This window comes from Halichoerus grypus, chromosome 13 (genome assembly GCF_964656455.1).
Source record: "Halichoerus grypus chromosome 13, mHalGry1.hap1.1, whole genome shotgun sequence".
NCBI classification, from domain to species: domain Eukaryota; kingdom Metazoa; phylum Chordata; class Mammalia; order Carnivora; family Phocidae; genus Halichoerus; species Halichoerus grypus.
In genome coordinates, this window is record NC_135724.1 from 26,944,584 (window position 1) to 26,960,626 (window position 16,043).

Genomic DNA, 16,043 nt, shown 5'->3' on the forward strand with positions numbered 1-16,043 from the left:
TGGGGGGGCATTGTCTCAATGCAGAGTGTTCTGTCAGTTGTGTGTAAATATCAAGCTAAACTTTATTTTCCACTCACTATCAGTGACCTTGAAGCGTGCTGTGGTCTGGTTGCTACACAGACCCTGACCTTCTTCCCGGGGAGCTTAAGTGCTGGCACCTTCTCGCAGGTGAATCTGGAGGCTTGGCCCAGGCAGAGCTGCCTGCAGGGCAAGGACAGTAGGAGGCTCTTGTCCTCCACCTGCCGTCTCACAGGTCCCAGGTGTCTCTGGGGGGCTCTGCCCGGCCAGGGCTAGGGCTGGGCGGTGGGGCGGGGTGCCATGAGAAGCCGGGCATCACAGCGGGAAGTATGAAGCTGGGAATGAGTCAGAGAAGGAGCATGCTGACAGAGACATCGGAGCTCAAGGTCAGGGTCGAGTTATCAGGTACGGACCAAAGAGGGGGCATATTTGGGATTATTCCTGCAAGGCCTGCTGCTCCCACACACTCCCAGGCCAAGCTGCCCAGGTAAGAGAAGCTGCCTGAATAGGGTTCAAATATCCTAAAGTAAGGGGGACAGGCCAGGCAGAAAAAGCCCAGGGTGAACCGAGGTGTGACTCAGGGCAGGAGCCTCCCTCGCCCCCTGCAGAGGCCTCTCAGGGCTTCAGTCTTTGTGTTTCTCAAGCAGACAGAGGTCAGGAGGGCAGAGGGAGTGAAGTGCAGAAGGACGGGGGATCTGGCGAAAGCGAGCGAGCTGGTGAGCGAGCTGGGGAGGCTCACACCTGCGCGGCTCCTGACACCGCCCCAGGACAATGCTCACCACTCACCCATGTCACCTCCCCGGTCCCACTCGCCACGCTGGCTGCCCTATGTTTGTTCAAATCACTCAGTGTGTGCTGAGTTGAATCAAATTGGATGGACTTGACTGCTGAGGGACAGAATTCAATCCAAACTGCAATTAAATCTTCCTGATTTGAATCTGCTAATTAGAAAAAGCCTGGGCTGAAGTTGGCCGCCCTGTAGCCTCTCTTTTGAGGAAGTGTTCAATTTCACAGAGCGTCCCCCAGAACCGGCAGAGGGCTGGGAGACATGGGAACACATTAGGGAACAACTATTTCCTGCCCCTGGAGCACCTTTCGCATGCAATCAACCAGAACTTTTGAACCATTCCTGGATGCCCAGTCCGCCTGACTGACGGCTGAAAAATGACACAGTGCACGTCTGGTTTTTTTGAAATACAGTCCCTGCCTCTCCACAGAAGTTTTTTGTTTGTTTGTTTTTACATTCTCTAAAACAACAATAACATTGTTGACCCCAAAGTTGCAAGACCATCCCGAAGAATTCCTGGATACCCTTCACCCGGATTCCCCATGTGTTAATGTTTTACTATTTGGCTACATTTGTAGTTCCTTTCCTCTCTCTCCATGTATACTTACAACAGCTACGCGCACACTTCTCCATGGGCTTTTTCCCTGAACTATTTAAAAATAAGTTGCAGGCGTGATGCCCTCTAAACCTAAATGCCTCAGGGAACTGCACGTCTTTTTCAAGTGTTTGGGTGTATGCCTCGCACCCTAGTGTAGGTCAGCCAAGGGCTGAGCTAGAACCAGAGTCAGGTGGGACGGAGGACTCCAAACCACGCAACGCTGCATTGCAGGGCAACAAAGACCTCTGTCCTACTGTCCCGAGTGCAAGAGATTTTGGAAGACAAGGACTTGGTGCCTACAAAGATATTACGGCTAAGTCCTCAATCTCTCTCCCCAGCTTCTGTCCACAGTCCTTACCTCCAACTTTGTGGGCTCTGCCTCCACAAGCCTATGTTTGGTCTTGCTGGGTTGCCCTGGCTCTTCTCTGTGGATCCCTCAAGGTCCACCCCCTCCAGGAAGCCTTCCCTGACTAGCTAGTTCCTGAGACTCTCCTTTCTGCCTGCCTCCCAGAAACCACTGGTTTCCAGCCCTCATTGACCTTGGGAAATGTTTTGTATCTCTGTCCCCTCCTCCCCTGCAGGATCATGAGCACAGAGCCCCAAGCTGGGCACATGATGCTATCCAGCCACATCCTGAGCTAATTGCTGAAACCAGGTCCAGTGGGGGCCATGTGGCTTTGAGGGAGACTAGGGGCACAGGCAATGGCTGGAGCTTGAAGATGAGGTCTCCCGTGCCATTCAAAGTGAAGGAAACAGGAACTCCATGGCTCAGGCAAACCTCTCCTCCCCTCCCCTCCCTTGCTTAGGGACCCCAAAGACTCACCAGTCAGTGCCCTCAGCCAAATACCTGGGCTGAGGCGTCTGGAGTTGGTGGCCGAAGTCGAAGCTGGGGTGGAGGCGGTGGGGATGGACAGACACGCGCTCCTGACTCCGCCTGCACGGGAAGGGAAGGAGGGCCCATGGTGTCAGAGCTGCCCCGGGCCAGCCCAGCCCCCAGAAGCACTGAGCAGCCCTGGCCAGCCTGAGCCTACAGCCTACAGAGCAGTGGGCTTTGCCCCTCTTCCCAAATTCCAAGGACGCTTCCCAGCCGGCAGCAGGCGGTAACTCAAACATTCCTGCTGTCCGGGGGTGGCCCACTACACGGAGGCCTCTCCCTCGGTGTGTCTGCCGGCCACTGGTCCCACCCAAACGCCCTTGCCTCCTCTGCTCCTTCTACTTTTTCCCTCTGAATTTCCTGCGCTGTCTCCAGGGCACGTAGATGTGCCTCCTGTAGGCTTTCCCACACCGGTGCACCCCTCTGGTCTCTCCATCCTTCTCCACACTCTTCCCAGCTTTCATGACCCCGGTCAAAGCCACCTACCGCCTACAGGAAGTCCTCCCTGCACACTGCAGGCATGGTGACCTCTCCTCCCTCTGACCCGCTACAACATTCACCTCTGTCCCGGGCACCCCAACCCCTATTTTCATAATAGTACGAGGATGTTACTTGCTTTTCTACTCTCATTCTCTCACAGGTGAGTGGTGAAGTTCTCTAGAAACTACATGTGATTCTGCAACAGATTGAATGCAGAAGCAGACATGAGAACACAGCTGTCTTCTATTAAGCCAGGCATTAAAGATTTGCAAATATGTAAAAAAAAAAAAAGCCCCTCTTCTCACTACATGTATATATACCTTCTTTTCAAAAAAGATATAATTGGTGTTAACATATGAGTTTGTTCTTGTATTTTTAAATGAATTAATAAATATGGTTTAAATTTCTCAGTTTTAATTTCCAACATGGTTAAGTATCAATAGTCATAACCCACATAAACAGAAGCTTGTGTAATCCTCAATAATTTTGAAGAGTGTGAAGGGTCCTAAGGCAAAAATGTTTGAGAACCACTGATGTAATCAAACTCCTTCTCTTAACAGTTGAGGCTCAGAGAGGTGAAGTGACTTGTCCAGTATTATCTAATTTTACTCTCCATTTGTTTCATAGCTGGTCCCCCGAACCAGACCATGGGCTCTCTGACGGCGGGGCCGAAGCAGCTGTGTCCTCAGGTGTCCCTTAGGGAACTTGGGTGTTAGAATCAGGTGATCATGAAGCTCCAGGGGACATGAGGGATCCCATCTCCCCCACCGTGCAGAAGTCCACCGTGAGCACGATAAACCACCAGTCACCCGGGCCCTGTTCCTGCACCTGGGTGATGTGACAAGGACACACACTGGCTACCGAGGGATCCCGTGTCGGGTCCAGGTGGAGTTCACCGCCTGAAACGAATGCCTCTAACTGGAGCAAAAGCTGCCTCCCGCACGGAACCCCGCGTAGTGACTGCCCGCCCGGCGGGCCGGCGGGGCGGTGGCAGCCGGAAGCCAGGTGTCCCGCCGAGGCCCCGCCCCGGCCCCGCCCCGGCCCCGCCCACCTCGGGTGCGAGACGAGCCTGCGGTGCTGGGCTTCCAGGAGCTGCTGCTGCAGGAGGTATTGCTGGTGCAGGGCCTGAGGTAGGAAGGAGGGACCGGTGACGTCCTGGAACTGCAGGGTGGGCAGCGGAGTCAGCGACTGGTGCAGGGTGCCGCTGTGCTGGTGGGCCGGGGCCATGTGGGCGCTGAGGCCCGGCTGCGACTGCACGGGGTGCGCCAGGGGGAAGTCGGGCGCCAGCTGCTGCGGCTGCGGGGGGCCCAGGTGGAAGTGGCGGCAGGAGGTAGCGTGAGGATGCTGAGACCTTTGAAAAGGGGCACCTGGAGAGGCAAGGACAGAGAAGACTGCGTGAGGACCCGCCCTGCCGCTGGTGCCGCTGGCCGCCTTCCTTGGCACGCGGCGATGTCATTGCTTTGGGGTCCACGTGGTCATCCTCCCCGCTGCCAGGTAGAAGCTCTGGGCTGTGTGTGCTGGCGGGGGGGTGGGGGGGCAGGGAGTGTTCCGGGCGGTGAACAGAGAAGCCAGCATCCTTTAAAAAACCAACACACTTGTCAGAGGAGTTGTAAGGCTCCTCCCATGCAACCTCATGGGCCCGACGGCCTGTTTTGGTAGATGGCACCTAGAGAAAAGGCAGTCCAGCCTCGCCGAGGACCCGGCCCATAGGGAGCCCTAATTTCCAGAGACAAAACAACCAGATGTTGTTTTCCATTCAGTTTTGTGAAAAAGACTAATTCAAAAAAGTCATTTTTATTTAAATAAAAATTAAATAATCTGTTACAATGTTATAATTAATTTAAAAGCAACCATTTCCAGGAATAAGCTGGGTTCAGGGTACGTTTAATCTAGTCTCCTCGACTTTTCTAAGTAAAATTGACCTTGACGACAGGAAAGCCTTTACAGATTCTCCATGAGTAATGATCCAGCTCTCGGCAGGGGGGGTCCTTTACTAAGGAAGGCGACAGGACTTGGCAAACTTCAGAAATGTTTACAGGGACTTCCTGCTACATGTGGCAGGTTCAACACATATCGGCTCCTTCCAACCCCCACTGAAATGAGAGCAAAGGAATAAAGAGAAGATAAATAGATAAGGACGGAGAGAACAGTAGAAGTGACACGTGCAGGCAACAGATGTCAACAGATTTTTGGAAGATGGAAAGCAGATGGAGGAATTAGCAGAACTGAGAAACCGGAAATCCAGCGCCAGCGAAGGGGCGGTCAACGAGAAGTGGACAGATCTTGTCACCCGTGCTGGAAAGGTCAGGAATTGGAGGTGCTGGCTGCTTTGGAAGGCAGGAGAGAGGGCACCGATCACAAGTCCGTATGAGGACCAGTTCTGCCTGGAGCTTCTCCCCTTTCCCATGGACTCACTGACTACCTACCTCTCCCTCACCCTGATATTTTGTACCGAAACTGGGCCAGACAGGCTCCAATAGAGGAGGGCAGGTGTGTAGCACATGCTCAAGCAGGGGGCACCCCCTTCTGCCACTTGGTTCTGAAAGCACTGTCACCCAGCATGCTGGAAACTGGTCCCAGAAAGAGCCCTACAGAAACTTCTAGTTGGGAGTCCCCAGTAAAATGGTTGGGTCCCCAATTCGCCGCTCTGTAATGAAGCCCATAAATTAAAAAGTACACACACACACACACACACACACACACACTCACACACACGTTTCTGGACAGCTTTTAGTGACCTGCACTTCACTATGAACAGATAGCCCAAGGATAACCAGTCTCTGAGGAAGATTACAGGGTGAAAACAGAGAGAATGTATCAACTGTTAAAAAGGAGAAAAGAAAAGGAACTCCAAGGAACAGAAGTAATGCAAAGACCAGGAAAAAATAAACTTCAAAACACTATAATTAATATCTTCCGAGAAATAAAAATATTGGATCCATGAAACAAGAAGCTTTTCTTAAAAGGAGCTAAGAGAAAACGAGAGAGCTCTTGGAAATTAAAAACAGGAGGGTCAGAAGATAAAGCTGGGGAACTTGCCCAGGAAGGAGAACGAGAAAACCAAGAAACAATAAGTAGGAGAAAACAGATATAAACATAGAAGGATGGGTCGGAAGTTTCCATACATAACTAGTGAGAGAGAAAAGGTGGAGGAAACAAAGGAGAGGAGATTATGAAAAATACTGCAAAAAGTAGTTCCCAGAACTGACGGTCTGAGTTTCTCGATAGAAAAGTCTTCCTGAGTGCCCCACAAAATCGATGGGAGAAGAACCCCACACTAAAGCACCTGTGAAATGTCCCAATTGTAGGAGCAAAGATGATTCTAACACCTTCCAGAGAGAAAACAACAGGGGCCACACAAAGGGTCAGGAGAGCAAAATAACATGAGAATTTTCAAGAGCAACGTTGGAAGCATGAAAATAGTAGAGCAATTGCCTTCAGGATACTGGGGGGAAAAAAGATCTCAATCTAGGACTCTATGCCCAGCTGAACTATTGATTGCTCAAGTGTGAGGATAAAATAAAGACATTTTCAAGCATGCAGAGTCTCAAAAAGATCAACCTTCTTGGCACCCTTTCTCAGACACAAACTAAGAAAGAGGAGCAAAAAATAGGGGTAGCACCTGAGAGAGATGGGCTCCCCCAAGCTGTGCAGGGGCTCCAGCCACCATGTCAGAGGGGAGCAGGAGGGCAGGTGCTCCAAGAGGGTATCTTGGAGGCAGGGATGGAAATGATAGGGTTACCAAGAGATTTAGCCACATAAACATAGTATTTGAAGGAATTTTGCAATATGATAGAGAAATTTGGTAAGAACTTGTACAAATGTCATAAAAAGCAAGGTAGCCAAAAAATAAGATAAAATAAGCAGTTATTACCTCCAAGAAAAGAAACAGTTGTGCAAGAAAGTGTAATTGTTATGCACTACTTGGTTCAGCAGTGAACAATATTTACATATGAATAATAAAATATTAATAAACTGTATTAGAACAGAAGAGGACATTTCTCTCTTAATAAGGAGAAAATATATAATGTCAAAATTGAAAAATCAACAAATAGCATTATAAGAATTTATTTAGAAATTTACTTAGTAATTTATGTATTTCAGGAAGTAAATACCTGAAGAAGAGTGGCGTGTGTTGAGCTTTGGGCTGTAGGGGAGGGCAAGGGGCAGACACATTACTACATGTATCTTATAGACTGGTGCCTTTCAACTGTGTAAATGATGTGCATGTCATTGATAGGTTTTTAAAAGTAACTATTTACAAACCCAAGTGAAAATAAAAAGAATTTCTGACTGCCCTCAAATGAGCCAGAAAAGAATTTTCTAGAAGGGTAATTTCTGCCAACATTCTGGGTAAGTAGGGCCTCTCTACCTGTTGAATTCTGGCTTTGCTGAATCCCGGAGCTGTGGCCTGAGCAAGCTGGCGCTAGATTCCCCCTTCTCCCTCACTCTACCACCTGTTATCTCGCCTGACCATCAAAAGAGAAGAAGGCCAAGGTGACAGAAGGACAGGGGCAAGAAGGGAAGGACAGCTGTTGAGAGATAAGGAAAAGAAGAGAGGACGCCTGGGTGGCGCAGTCGGTTAAGCATCCGACTCTTGGTTTTGGCTCAGGTCATGAGATCGAGCCCCGAGTCTCCCTGCTCAGCCTGGAGTCTGCTGGTCCCTCTCCCTCTGCTCCTCCCCTGCTCACCCTCTCATAAATCAATCAATCAACCAATCAATAAAATCTCAAAAGAAGTGAAAGACAGTCATGACTATGGAGAAAGGGAATTGCACAAAAAGAGTATATTGTAAAGACTCTAATCCAGCCTTGTCCAAAAAAATGATAAGGTGAGCCACTGTGTGGAACTTAAAATTTTCTGGTAGCTAGCCTTCAAAGAAGTAGAAAGACACAGGTGAACTTAATTTTAAAACTATATATTACATAGGTTGATATATCCAAAGTGTTATTATTTCAACATGTACTCGAGAGAAAAAAAATGATTGAGATATTTTACGTTGTTTTTTATCATGTAGGAAGTCTTCAGAATCCAGTGTAGATTTTGCACTTAACAACGCATCTCAATTCCGACTAGCCCCACCTTCCAAGAGCTCAACGGGCCCCTGCCGTTAGTGCCTTCCCCGTTGGACAGTGCAGCTGTAAAGGACGCAAGCCAAGTCTGTACACAGAACAAAGCATTTTAGCCAAGTTTCCTGACTGGTCTGTCCTCCAGTGGGGAGCTCCCCATGGCTTACAGGTGAGATGCACACCCTTTAGCCTGATAGGAAGCGCCATCTTCCTGATCCCCGCTAACTCCACCAAGCTTGCCCCCAGCCATCCACGTTGGTCACCTCAACATTCCAGACACACCACACACATTCCCACTGAGAGGCCTTTGCTCACACCTTACCGGCTGCCTTCCCCGTCTTTAAAGGTCATCTCTCTGCTCTTCCAAAAATGCCTCCCCTGCCCACCAGCCTCCTCTGAGTTCCTGGAGAACGCCCTGTCTGTACCACTCATTTGGCACCTGGCAGGGGCTACCTTGAGCTGTGTCTTCACACTCACCACCCCCAGCTGGCTGAGCTTCGTGTCTTACTGTTTCTGGGTCCCCACGCACCTCTTTGGGAGCTGGCGTTCAGTAAAGAGCTGCTGACTGAATGTGGGGGGGGGGGTCTGAGGGAGACTGGTTGCACTGAGACAGGTTAATGGCAGACTGGTTTGAAATCCAGAAGGAACGAGAATGGCAGGAAGGACCCGGGTGAGCTCCAGGTTTGAAAGCTGCGGATTGGCCGGAGACCAGTCAGGCCGCGCTGGCCAGCATCCCGCCACCAGGGCGCCCACCCTGCGAGGGGAGCCTTCGGGTTTCTGGGACGGCCCATTAGGAAGAAGGCCGACTGACTGCCCCAGCCCAGAGAGGCTGCGCTCCCCTGCCATCTGGACCCTCTGGTCGGTGCACTGGGAGGTGAGAGCAGGCACCCTCTCTCGGGATGGGCAGCAAGAGAAAGGGGAACCCAAGTGTCTATTTGTCCCCTATTTGGGGCAGTTTCTACCTGTAAAGACCCTTTGGCTTCCCGTTCTGGGACTTTGGGTCCCTCTCCCCATCATCTCCATCCCCGGAGGATTCTCAGTCTCAGCATCCCTGCTCAGAAGGGAATTGAAGCCAGGAGACAGCCAGTCAGGGACCCCAGGCTCTCCTCAATCCTCTGGCCTTAGGGTCTGTGAAAGTAGCAGAAATAGCTATTCTATCTGGTGTCTAAGACCAGAGCAGGGAAGTTCTCAGCATAGAATATCTGGGCCCATGACAAGCCAGTGATCAGTGACGTCTGAACAGCACTTACATCCCAAAATGCCCCCATCAATAGACAACCCACAATTTTTCCCATTAGAGTTACTCCCTTGGGTTAAAAAATAATCTCCAGATGTCCCTGATTACACTATCCATTTATCATACTTCCTCGGGGCTGAAATGCCATCGATTGCAAGCTTCGTCATGAGCTAAATAACATTTTGAGGGAGTGAAGGGAACGAAGGAGTGCCCAGAAACAAAGCACCCCACTAAAGAAACCCATCAAGTATAGGACACAAATTAGTTTTGGAAATGGAAGAAAAACATGTGCGTCTTTGAATTCAGAAACTCAGCGCTCACAGCACGGCGGGGGAGCTGGCTGGGAGCAGCAGGGGCCAGGGGCGGGCGTAGGGTGGGGCAGGGCTGCGGAGGGAGGCCCGCGTCTAGCCCTGCGCAGCGGGGGCAGGGGACGCACACGGCAAGGGGCCCGCTGGATGCCCACCTGGCCCACACGGGACACAGCAGCTGCTCCACCAGTGCCTGGGGACCGGGGACTGATTTGTGCCTCGTGGGCCGGGAGCCTGAACAGGCTGGGAGCTGGAGAGTGGGTGGATCAGAGGACAGAAACCATACCACCCCACAGGGGAGGGAAAGCGAAGGAGAAGCAGGGGACACTGGGGCTAAGGGCTGTGGGCCAGGTGGGTGGGGATAACAGTGACAGAGGTCCCGAGTCTCTGAAAGGTTCGTTAACACACATCTGGTGAAGGACAGAGCAGAGATTTGAACTGAGGTCTTTCCCGAACTGTCGATGGGAAGGAGGGGCCAGAGCCCAGGGAACTAGGAGGCTTGATAAAGCAGGGTTGGCAGCGAAGGGACCTCCCGAGGAGGAGGGTGGTGCAGAAATGGGGCCAGTATGCCCAGAGGACCCCCCGGGGCCAGTCTGTGGTTTCTGGCCGGGGGACAGAGTCAAGGGGGCTGGGGGAGCCTCAGGGCTGGGCCTGGGTGGGAGCAGAGGGGAGCCAGGCCAACAGGTCAGCGTGCCCGGGACGGTGCCTGAGACAGCAAAGCCATGAGGCCTAACAGAGGTTTTCAGAGCAGGCAGCCTCCTGAGCTGCAGGAATATTCTAGCTGTATTCTCATCTGCACCAACACGGTCACCCTGAAGTAAAGGTGCTTTTGTCCCCAAGACTCCGGGGCCCAGAGGCACCACCTCCAAGCCCTCAGACGAAGAGGGAAGGGGACCTGGCATCTCTTCAGCCTGGGCTGCTGCCCATGCAGACGGCCCCTGGTGACCGTCACCTTCTGCTGGTGGGTGGCTCGGGCATAAGGACTGCCCACAGTCCTTGTTGCAGAGCCTACCAGCTGGCCAGGGCCAAAGCTCCCCTGCTCCTCCCAGGGCTGTGGGACCCTGGGAGGGGAGGGCGGGACCCAAACCTTCCAGGTCCTCAGGGACAACTGGCCTGGTGTGTCCCATCCTGCCCAGGCCAGTTCTCAGGGTGTCAGGTTCCTGCTGAACCTCGGCTCATTGACCCAGCGTCACCCTCCCTCAGAGCTGGGGGCAGAACAGGCAGAGAGGAGGGGAGGGGAGGGGTGCTAGGCAGGGCCCACAGAGTCAGAAGGGAGGGGGCGCCCTGGAGACTCCGTCCCAAGGGCCCCAGGACAGTGTGGGGAGACAGAGGGCGGGAAACCGCTAGAAGTCTGGTCCCTGCTGAGCCCTTTCCCAGAAGCTAGGGCTGGGGTCAGAGTTTACTCCTTTCTGAAAAGCCAGCTCTCAAGCAGTAAAGAAAACCAGCCTTTTGAAAAGCAGATTGCTGTCCACAAGAGGCCAGTGAGGACGGCCTCTGCTACCAAAGAGGCTTCCAAAGCCAGGCAAAGTTATCTGGCGTCAGGGCCCTGTCCTAGAGGCCAGGGTGCCTCCCCCTGCAGTCAGACTGGGACAGGGCGTCGGACTTCTCCGGGCCTTAGTCTCCTAGACTTGTGACCCACAATGATGACACCTGATCCTATACACCTGCTAAAAAGTCTCAGCTGTCTGAGGCCATGAACATCTTCCCGCCAGGCCTCTCATCTTGCTCACTGGGAAGCCAAGTAGAAAGGCCCGGAAGGTGTTTCTGAACGGACTGCTGCGCTGCCCCCAGGGGCCCAGAGCCGGAAGCCCAGCCCCGGGTCTCCTGCCCCAGCCCCTGCTGAGATCTGTGTGATGCCCAGCATCTGAAGTGGGCTAAACGCAGCGAGAAGCAGAGCAGACCGGTGCTGACCTTCAAAACCCACCTTCCAAAGGGCTGCCACATTATCCTAAAGCCCAATTCTGAGCATTCCTTGCCCAGATTCCCCTCCTGGCCTCTCTCTCTCTCTCTCTCTGTCCTGTGTGACCTTCCCTCTCACCTCTCCTGGACCCCCAGGGTCTTGCCTGCCTCCAGCCCTTGACAGCCATTCTCTGCCCCAGCGCTGCTCCCTCTCTACCCAGCCTGTCATGCCCTGTGCAGCCTGGATGCCCCAGGGCAGATGCCCGTCCCCCTCGGAGCGCTCCAGGGCCTTCCCAGCCACAGGGGACGCCCCTCCCCATTTCACTGTGGCATTCACTTCTTATACTAGACATTTCATTCGTGGGCAAATTTTATCTCTAAAAATAAGCTGTGATGTGAGTGCTTTTGGGGTAAATACGATGCAGTAGATGTCCTTTGTTCTTAGAAGGGGCTTAGGAATCTTCTGGGAGGGGGAGGGGATGAGAGAATGAAGGGGAGAGGAAAAGAGAAAGGGGACGGAGGAGGAAGACAGGGAAGAAAGGGGGAAGGAAGGAAGGAAAAGGAGGAAAGACCCTCATGATCTCAGAAAAGGTAAAGATTACATTATTCCCTAGTAAGGAAATAGAGTTCTTCATGGAATCATTGAATATTCAAGCTAAATGATACTCAGAGAGTGGATAGCCCTGTTGAACAGAGGAGAACCCCGAAGAGGGAAATGTGGGGTGGCCTGTCCAAGGGCTCCCGGGTAGTGACGGCTGAGCTGGGGACTAGGGCTCGGGGCTCATCCCCCAGCTGTGCCAGCACCTGGGCCCCACGTGCCCATGCTTGTCCCCACATGGTACTCCCAGAGAGGAACCCACCTGTCCAGGTGGAAATGATGTGCCATGGCCCTGGTGGTCCCACCTCCCCTGCCTCACCCCCATCCATCTCCCCAAATGCCCCCAGGAGAAAGCGTGTTCCTGCCTAAGGACGTACCCATGATATGACAAGGGTCCAGCTGCCGTTCCCCTGGAGGGCGGGACAGGCTGAGGAATAGCCATGCGGATTGAGATTCCTTAGGCACAGTCCAGTCTCCTTGGGCCAGCAGCCTCAGGCCTCCCCGCTGGCCTAAGAAAAGGCCAAGGGCTTGTCCCATGTTTCTAGCTCATTGGGCGCTTCCATAGCTGGGCAAATCTATGGGGCCCTGGGAAATCTTATGCCTCACAGGGTTTGACTCATGAAAAGGATGAAGGAAACCCCTGGGTATAGGCACCAATGCGGGGCGCCTCGTATGAACATCCACGTGGGTAAACTGGACTCCGAGGATGAGGCCAGGGCGGTCAGCGCCCGTGGGTGGCCTGATACGAAGAAGAGCTGAGGCATCTGGGCGTGAGCCGGGAAGAGGACCCTCTGGGGCAGGTAATAGCTGCCCGCAAAGGGATGAAGCTCTTTCTGGCCGATTTGGGTCAACACAAGGAAGACGTCTCTTAGAATGTCACTATGTCCCCCAGAGTTCTGCCCATGCAAAGGCCCCCGAAGTGCCCGGCAGTGGAGTGTGGACACTGGGGCAGGGGCTGGCCGGGAGCACCGGCAGGACCCCTTCCGGGGGCCCACCATGAGAGGATGCGAACTCACTGTTGCATCTCCCCATGCCAGACTGGTCTGCAGGGGCCCAGAAAGGCCGGGCCAGGTGCTGGGGGCAGGGAGGATGGAGCACAGCAGCAAGGAGAGGGCAAGCCTGAGTCCTCAGCGCCTAAGCTTGGAGACCTGAGCCTGGGTGCAGGGGAGAAGTGAGCCACAAGTCAGACTCCCTGTTCTACTCCATGGGGCCCCCCCAGGGGTCTCCTCTTTCCCCTGCTGATTCCATTTCCTGCATCAGCTGAGCCTCTCAATGGCCCACACTGACTTCTCCAGCCTGGGCCACATCGGAGTTCCATGTGACAAGAAATGCATCCTTTGTGATCCAGTCAGATGCAGGACACAACACTTGGGGAGGTGATACGGGAAAGATGTTGGGGGGGGGTAAGTTATGGGGAGTCTTGAATCGCAAGACCAGGAGTCCGGGGTGTACTTCATGAGCTGAGTACTTGATGGCAGACCAGACAAACCAGAGATGGAGAAGAGGGAAAGTGGGCCATCTGCCCAGAACCCAGCTTCCTCCGCTGCTCTTCCCACTCCCTTATCTCCTCCAGGTAAATCGGTTTAACCTCTTCTGCTCCAGTCTGATCAGCCCCAGGAGAGACCTATTCCCCAGCGTGGCTCCTGGGGCTGCCAGACATCTCCTTTCCTCCCTCTCCGTAGTTTGGTTCCTGGACCAACAAAGCCTAGAAAGGAAGTGATATGCCCAAAGGGGTTTTGCCCAGAACAGCAATGTGAATGCTCCCCGGGGCCAGTCTTTGATCTCTAATGAAAAGCTCAGCTTCTTCCCAGGAACTGAATTCCAGGCTCTCAAACCACTGCTGGGAGGGTAATTTCCATCCTAAGAAAGCCTACTTGCCCCGACCTGAGACAATTAAATTGCATACTTCCAGCAAGTTGCAAAAGGCCAGTGTTTCCCTCCAGTTGCCCTCTGGGACCGGAATTAGGGGCAGGGAGCCTAGGAGGGAGTGGCCAGCTAGGGACCGTCTGCAATTGCAGACAAAAATGCCTATGGGGAATGGGACCGTCTTCCAGGCATCATCTATCCCAGAAGATACCTTTTCTCCATCCAACGCCAAAGAGGTCTATAAAAACATTCCCAGAGGGCCCCTGGGTGGCTCAGTCAGTTAAGCATCTGCCTTCAGCTCAGGTCATGATTCCAGGGTCCTAGGATCAAGCCCCACATTGGGCTCCCTGCTCAGCGGGGAGTCTGCTTCTCCCCTGCCCCCCGCATGCTTTCTCTGTCGCGCTCTCTCTCAAATAAATAAAATCTTTAAAACAAAACAAAACAAAACAAAAACATTCCCAGCGCACTCATAAAAGGGCATTTTGTGGAGGGCATCTATGGTCAGGAGACCTCACTACATGAGGGCAAGACCTGGGTCTATCTCATTCACCTATATTCCTAGGACCTGGCACAGATCCTAATACATAGTAAGAACTTGAATGAATGAATGAATGAATGAATGAAAATGAACAATGGAACATGTAGGAAGTAGCATCTTGCTAACACCTTGGCAGTGCGTGGAACAACTGCCCCCCGCGCGTTCGCCCCGGTGGGCTTGCATGGCGGCTCAGGAACGAAGGGAGCCAAAGTATAAGGCAGAAGGACTAACCTGGGGAACATCGCAGACAGAAAGACTCTGTCAGAGTCTTTCAGTGAATAACAGGGCCCAGTTGCAAGTCCAGCAGGGATGGGGGTGGCCGAGGATGTGAGGGGGTCACTATGAATCACAACCACCTCACTCAGGGGAAGCAGCCGCAGACCCAGACCAGAAGCCCTCCTCCAGCATTCCTGGCCGGGGAAGGAGGGTCCCCACTGTTGATGGCATTGGTTAGCTTTTGTAAACCACGTGCAGCGACTCCTAGGTCATGAGTTCAAATACTCTGCTCATAGTCTTGATAGTCCAGTAAATTAAAAAACAAACAAACAAACAAAAAACAGCAACCAAACCCCAATGACTTTCAAGAAGTGCAAGGACGCTACCTGGACCCGGTCACCTTAGCCCTGCATGGTACCCAGTGGGCAGACCAAGTTCAGCAAGCTGCGGTGATGGACACTTCCTCCTGAGGTTCTCAGAGCACACGTTCCACCTACACAGAGGTGAACACCGGCCCTGCGAGCACCTGGGACCGGGCTGCAGGTAACACCATTCCCCACCAGGACATTTCTGTCTGTTCTGACGCCAAGTCCTCCCGCACGCTCCTCCTCAGAAGAGTGTAGAGGAGTTCAGACCCGGCCTTGCTCAGAAGCAGGTGTGTTTTGGCAGGATCACATTATGAAGTTTTAATGGTGGGGTTTCAGAGAGAAGCCAGTGAGCCCAGGCACTGGGGGAGTCCGTGGCCTCCCCAAGCCCCTGAAATCAAATCGCATCAGTGGGTGGGCATCCGCTTGCTTTCAGAGGGAACCAGATGCACTTAAGTTCGATTCCCAGCCATTACTGCTCATGGCACCTCGGCCAGCACCCTGGGGTGAGGGGTGTGGGAGAGACAGAGACAGAGACAAAGGAGGGAGGCCCGGAGGACCTTGGTTGAACTAGCTGAGAGAGGGAAAGCTGGGAGGACAGATGGGAGATACCACGAGGGAAGAGGGAGGGGGAGGAGGGAGAAGATGCCTGGGAGAAGCAGAGCTATAGGGGTCTCACAACTCGCAGACCCCAGAGGCCTCAGCAGCAGCAAAGGCCCATCTCAGGTCACCTCCAGTGACTCTGTCTGCCCCTCGGCTGCCACTGGCCTGGCCTGTAATAGCGCCGGCCTCCCTCCACCCGACGGGCCCTCCCCAGGCGGGCCCAGGCCAGCTGTGCACTCAGCTCATCGCTTGGCATCCTGTGTACTTATTTTAGGCCTCTGTCCCTTCCATCAGGTCACCCCAGCTGGCCTAAGACCCCCCCAGGCCCAGACTTTGCCCACTCCCATGGAGGGGGGCCCCACCCAAGCCCTCAGCATCGCAGCTCTGGCCTGCAGGTCCGCAGAATGAGCGTGTAGTGCCTCTGCCCACCTGGCGGGCTGAACGCTGAGACCCCGCCGGGGCGAGCGCCTCGCACAGGCCGGACGCTGCTCGCCCTCCCCTGGGCCTGGCCCGGGGCTGGGTGCAGGGAACACCCCTCCTCCCAAGGCCCCTCGCTCCCCAGCCAGCCGCAAGCATGGTCTACAGTC

General features: G+C 53.5%; 1 protein-coding gene across 2 annotated transcripts in view; it reads right to left on the reverse strand.

Annotated features, from left to right (window-relative positions):
- The window catches only part of ARK2C (arkadia (RNF111) C-terminal like ring finger ubiquitin ligase 2C), a 107,611-nt gene that overhangs the window by 16,085 nt on the left and 75,483 nt on the right, over positions 1–16,043 (reverse strand). For both annotated transcript variants that reach the window (XM_036107597.2, XM_036107596.2), the window contains exons 2-3: positions 3,809–4,124; positions 2,227–2,337 (exon numbers count right to left, since the gene is read on the reverse strand). In XM_036107597.2, coding sequence (XP_035963490.1) covers positions 2,227–2,337; positions 3,809–4,124 — 427 coding nt within the window. The remainder of the gene's footprint in view (positions 1–2,226; positions 2,338–3,808; positions 4,125–16,043) is intronic.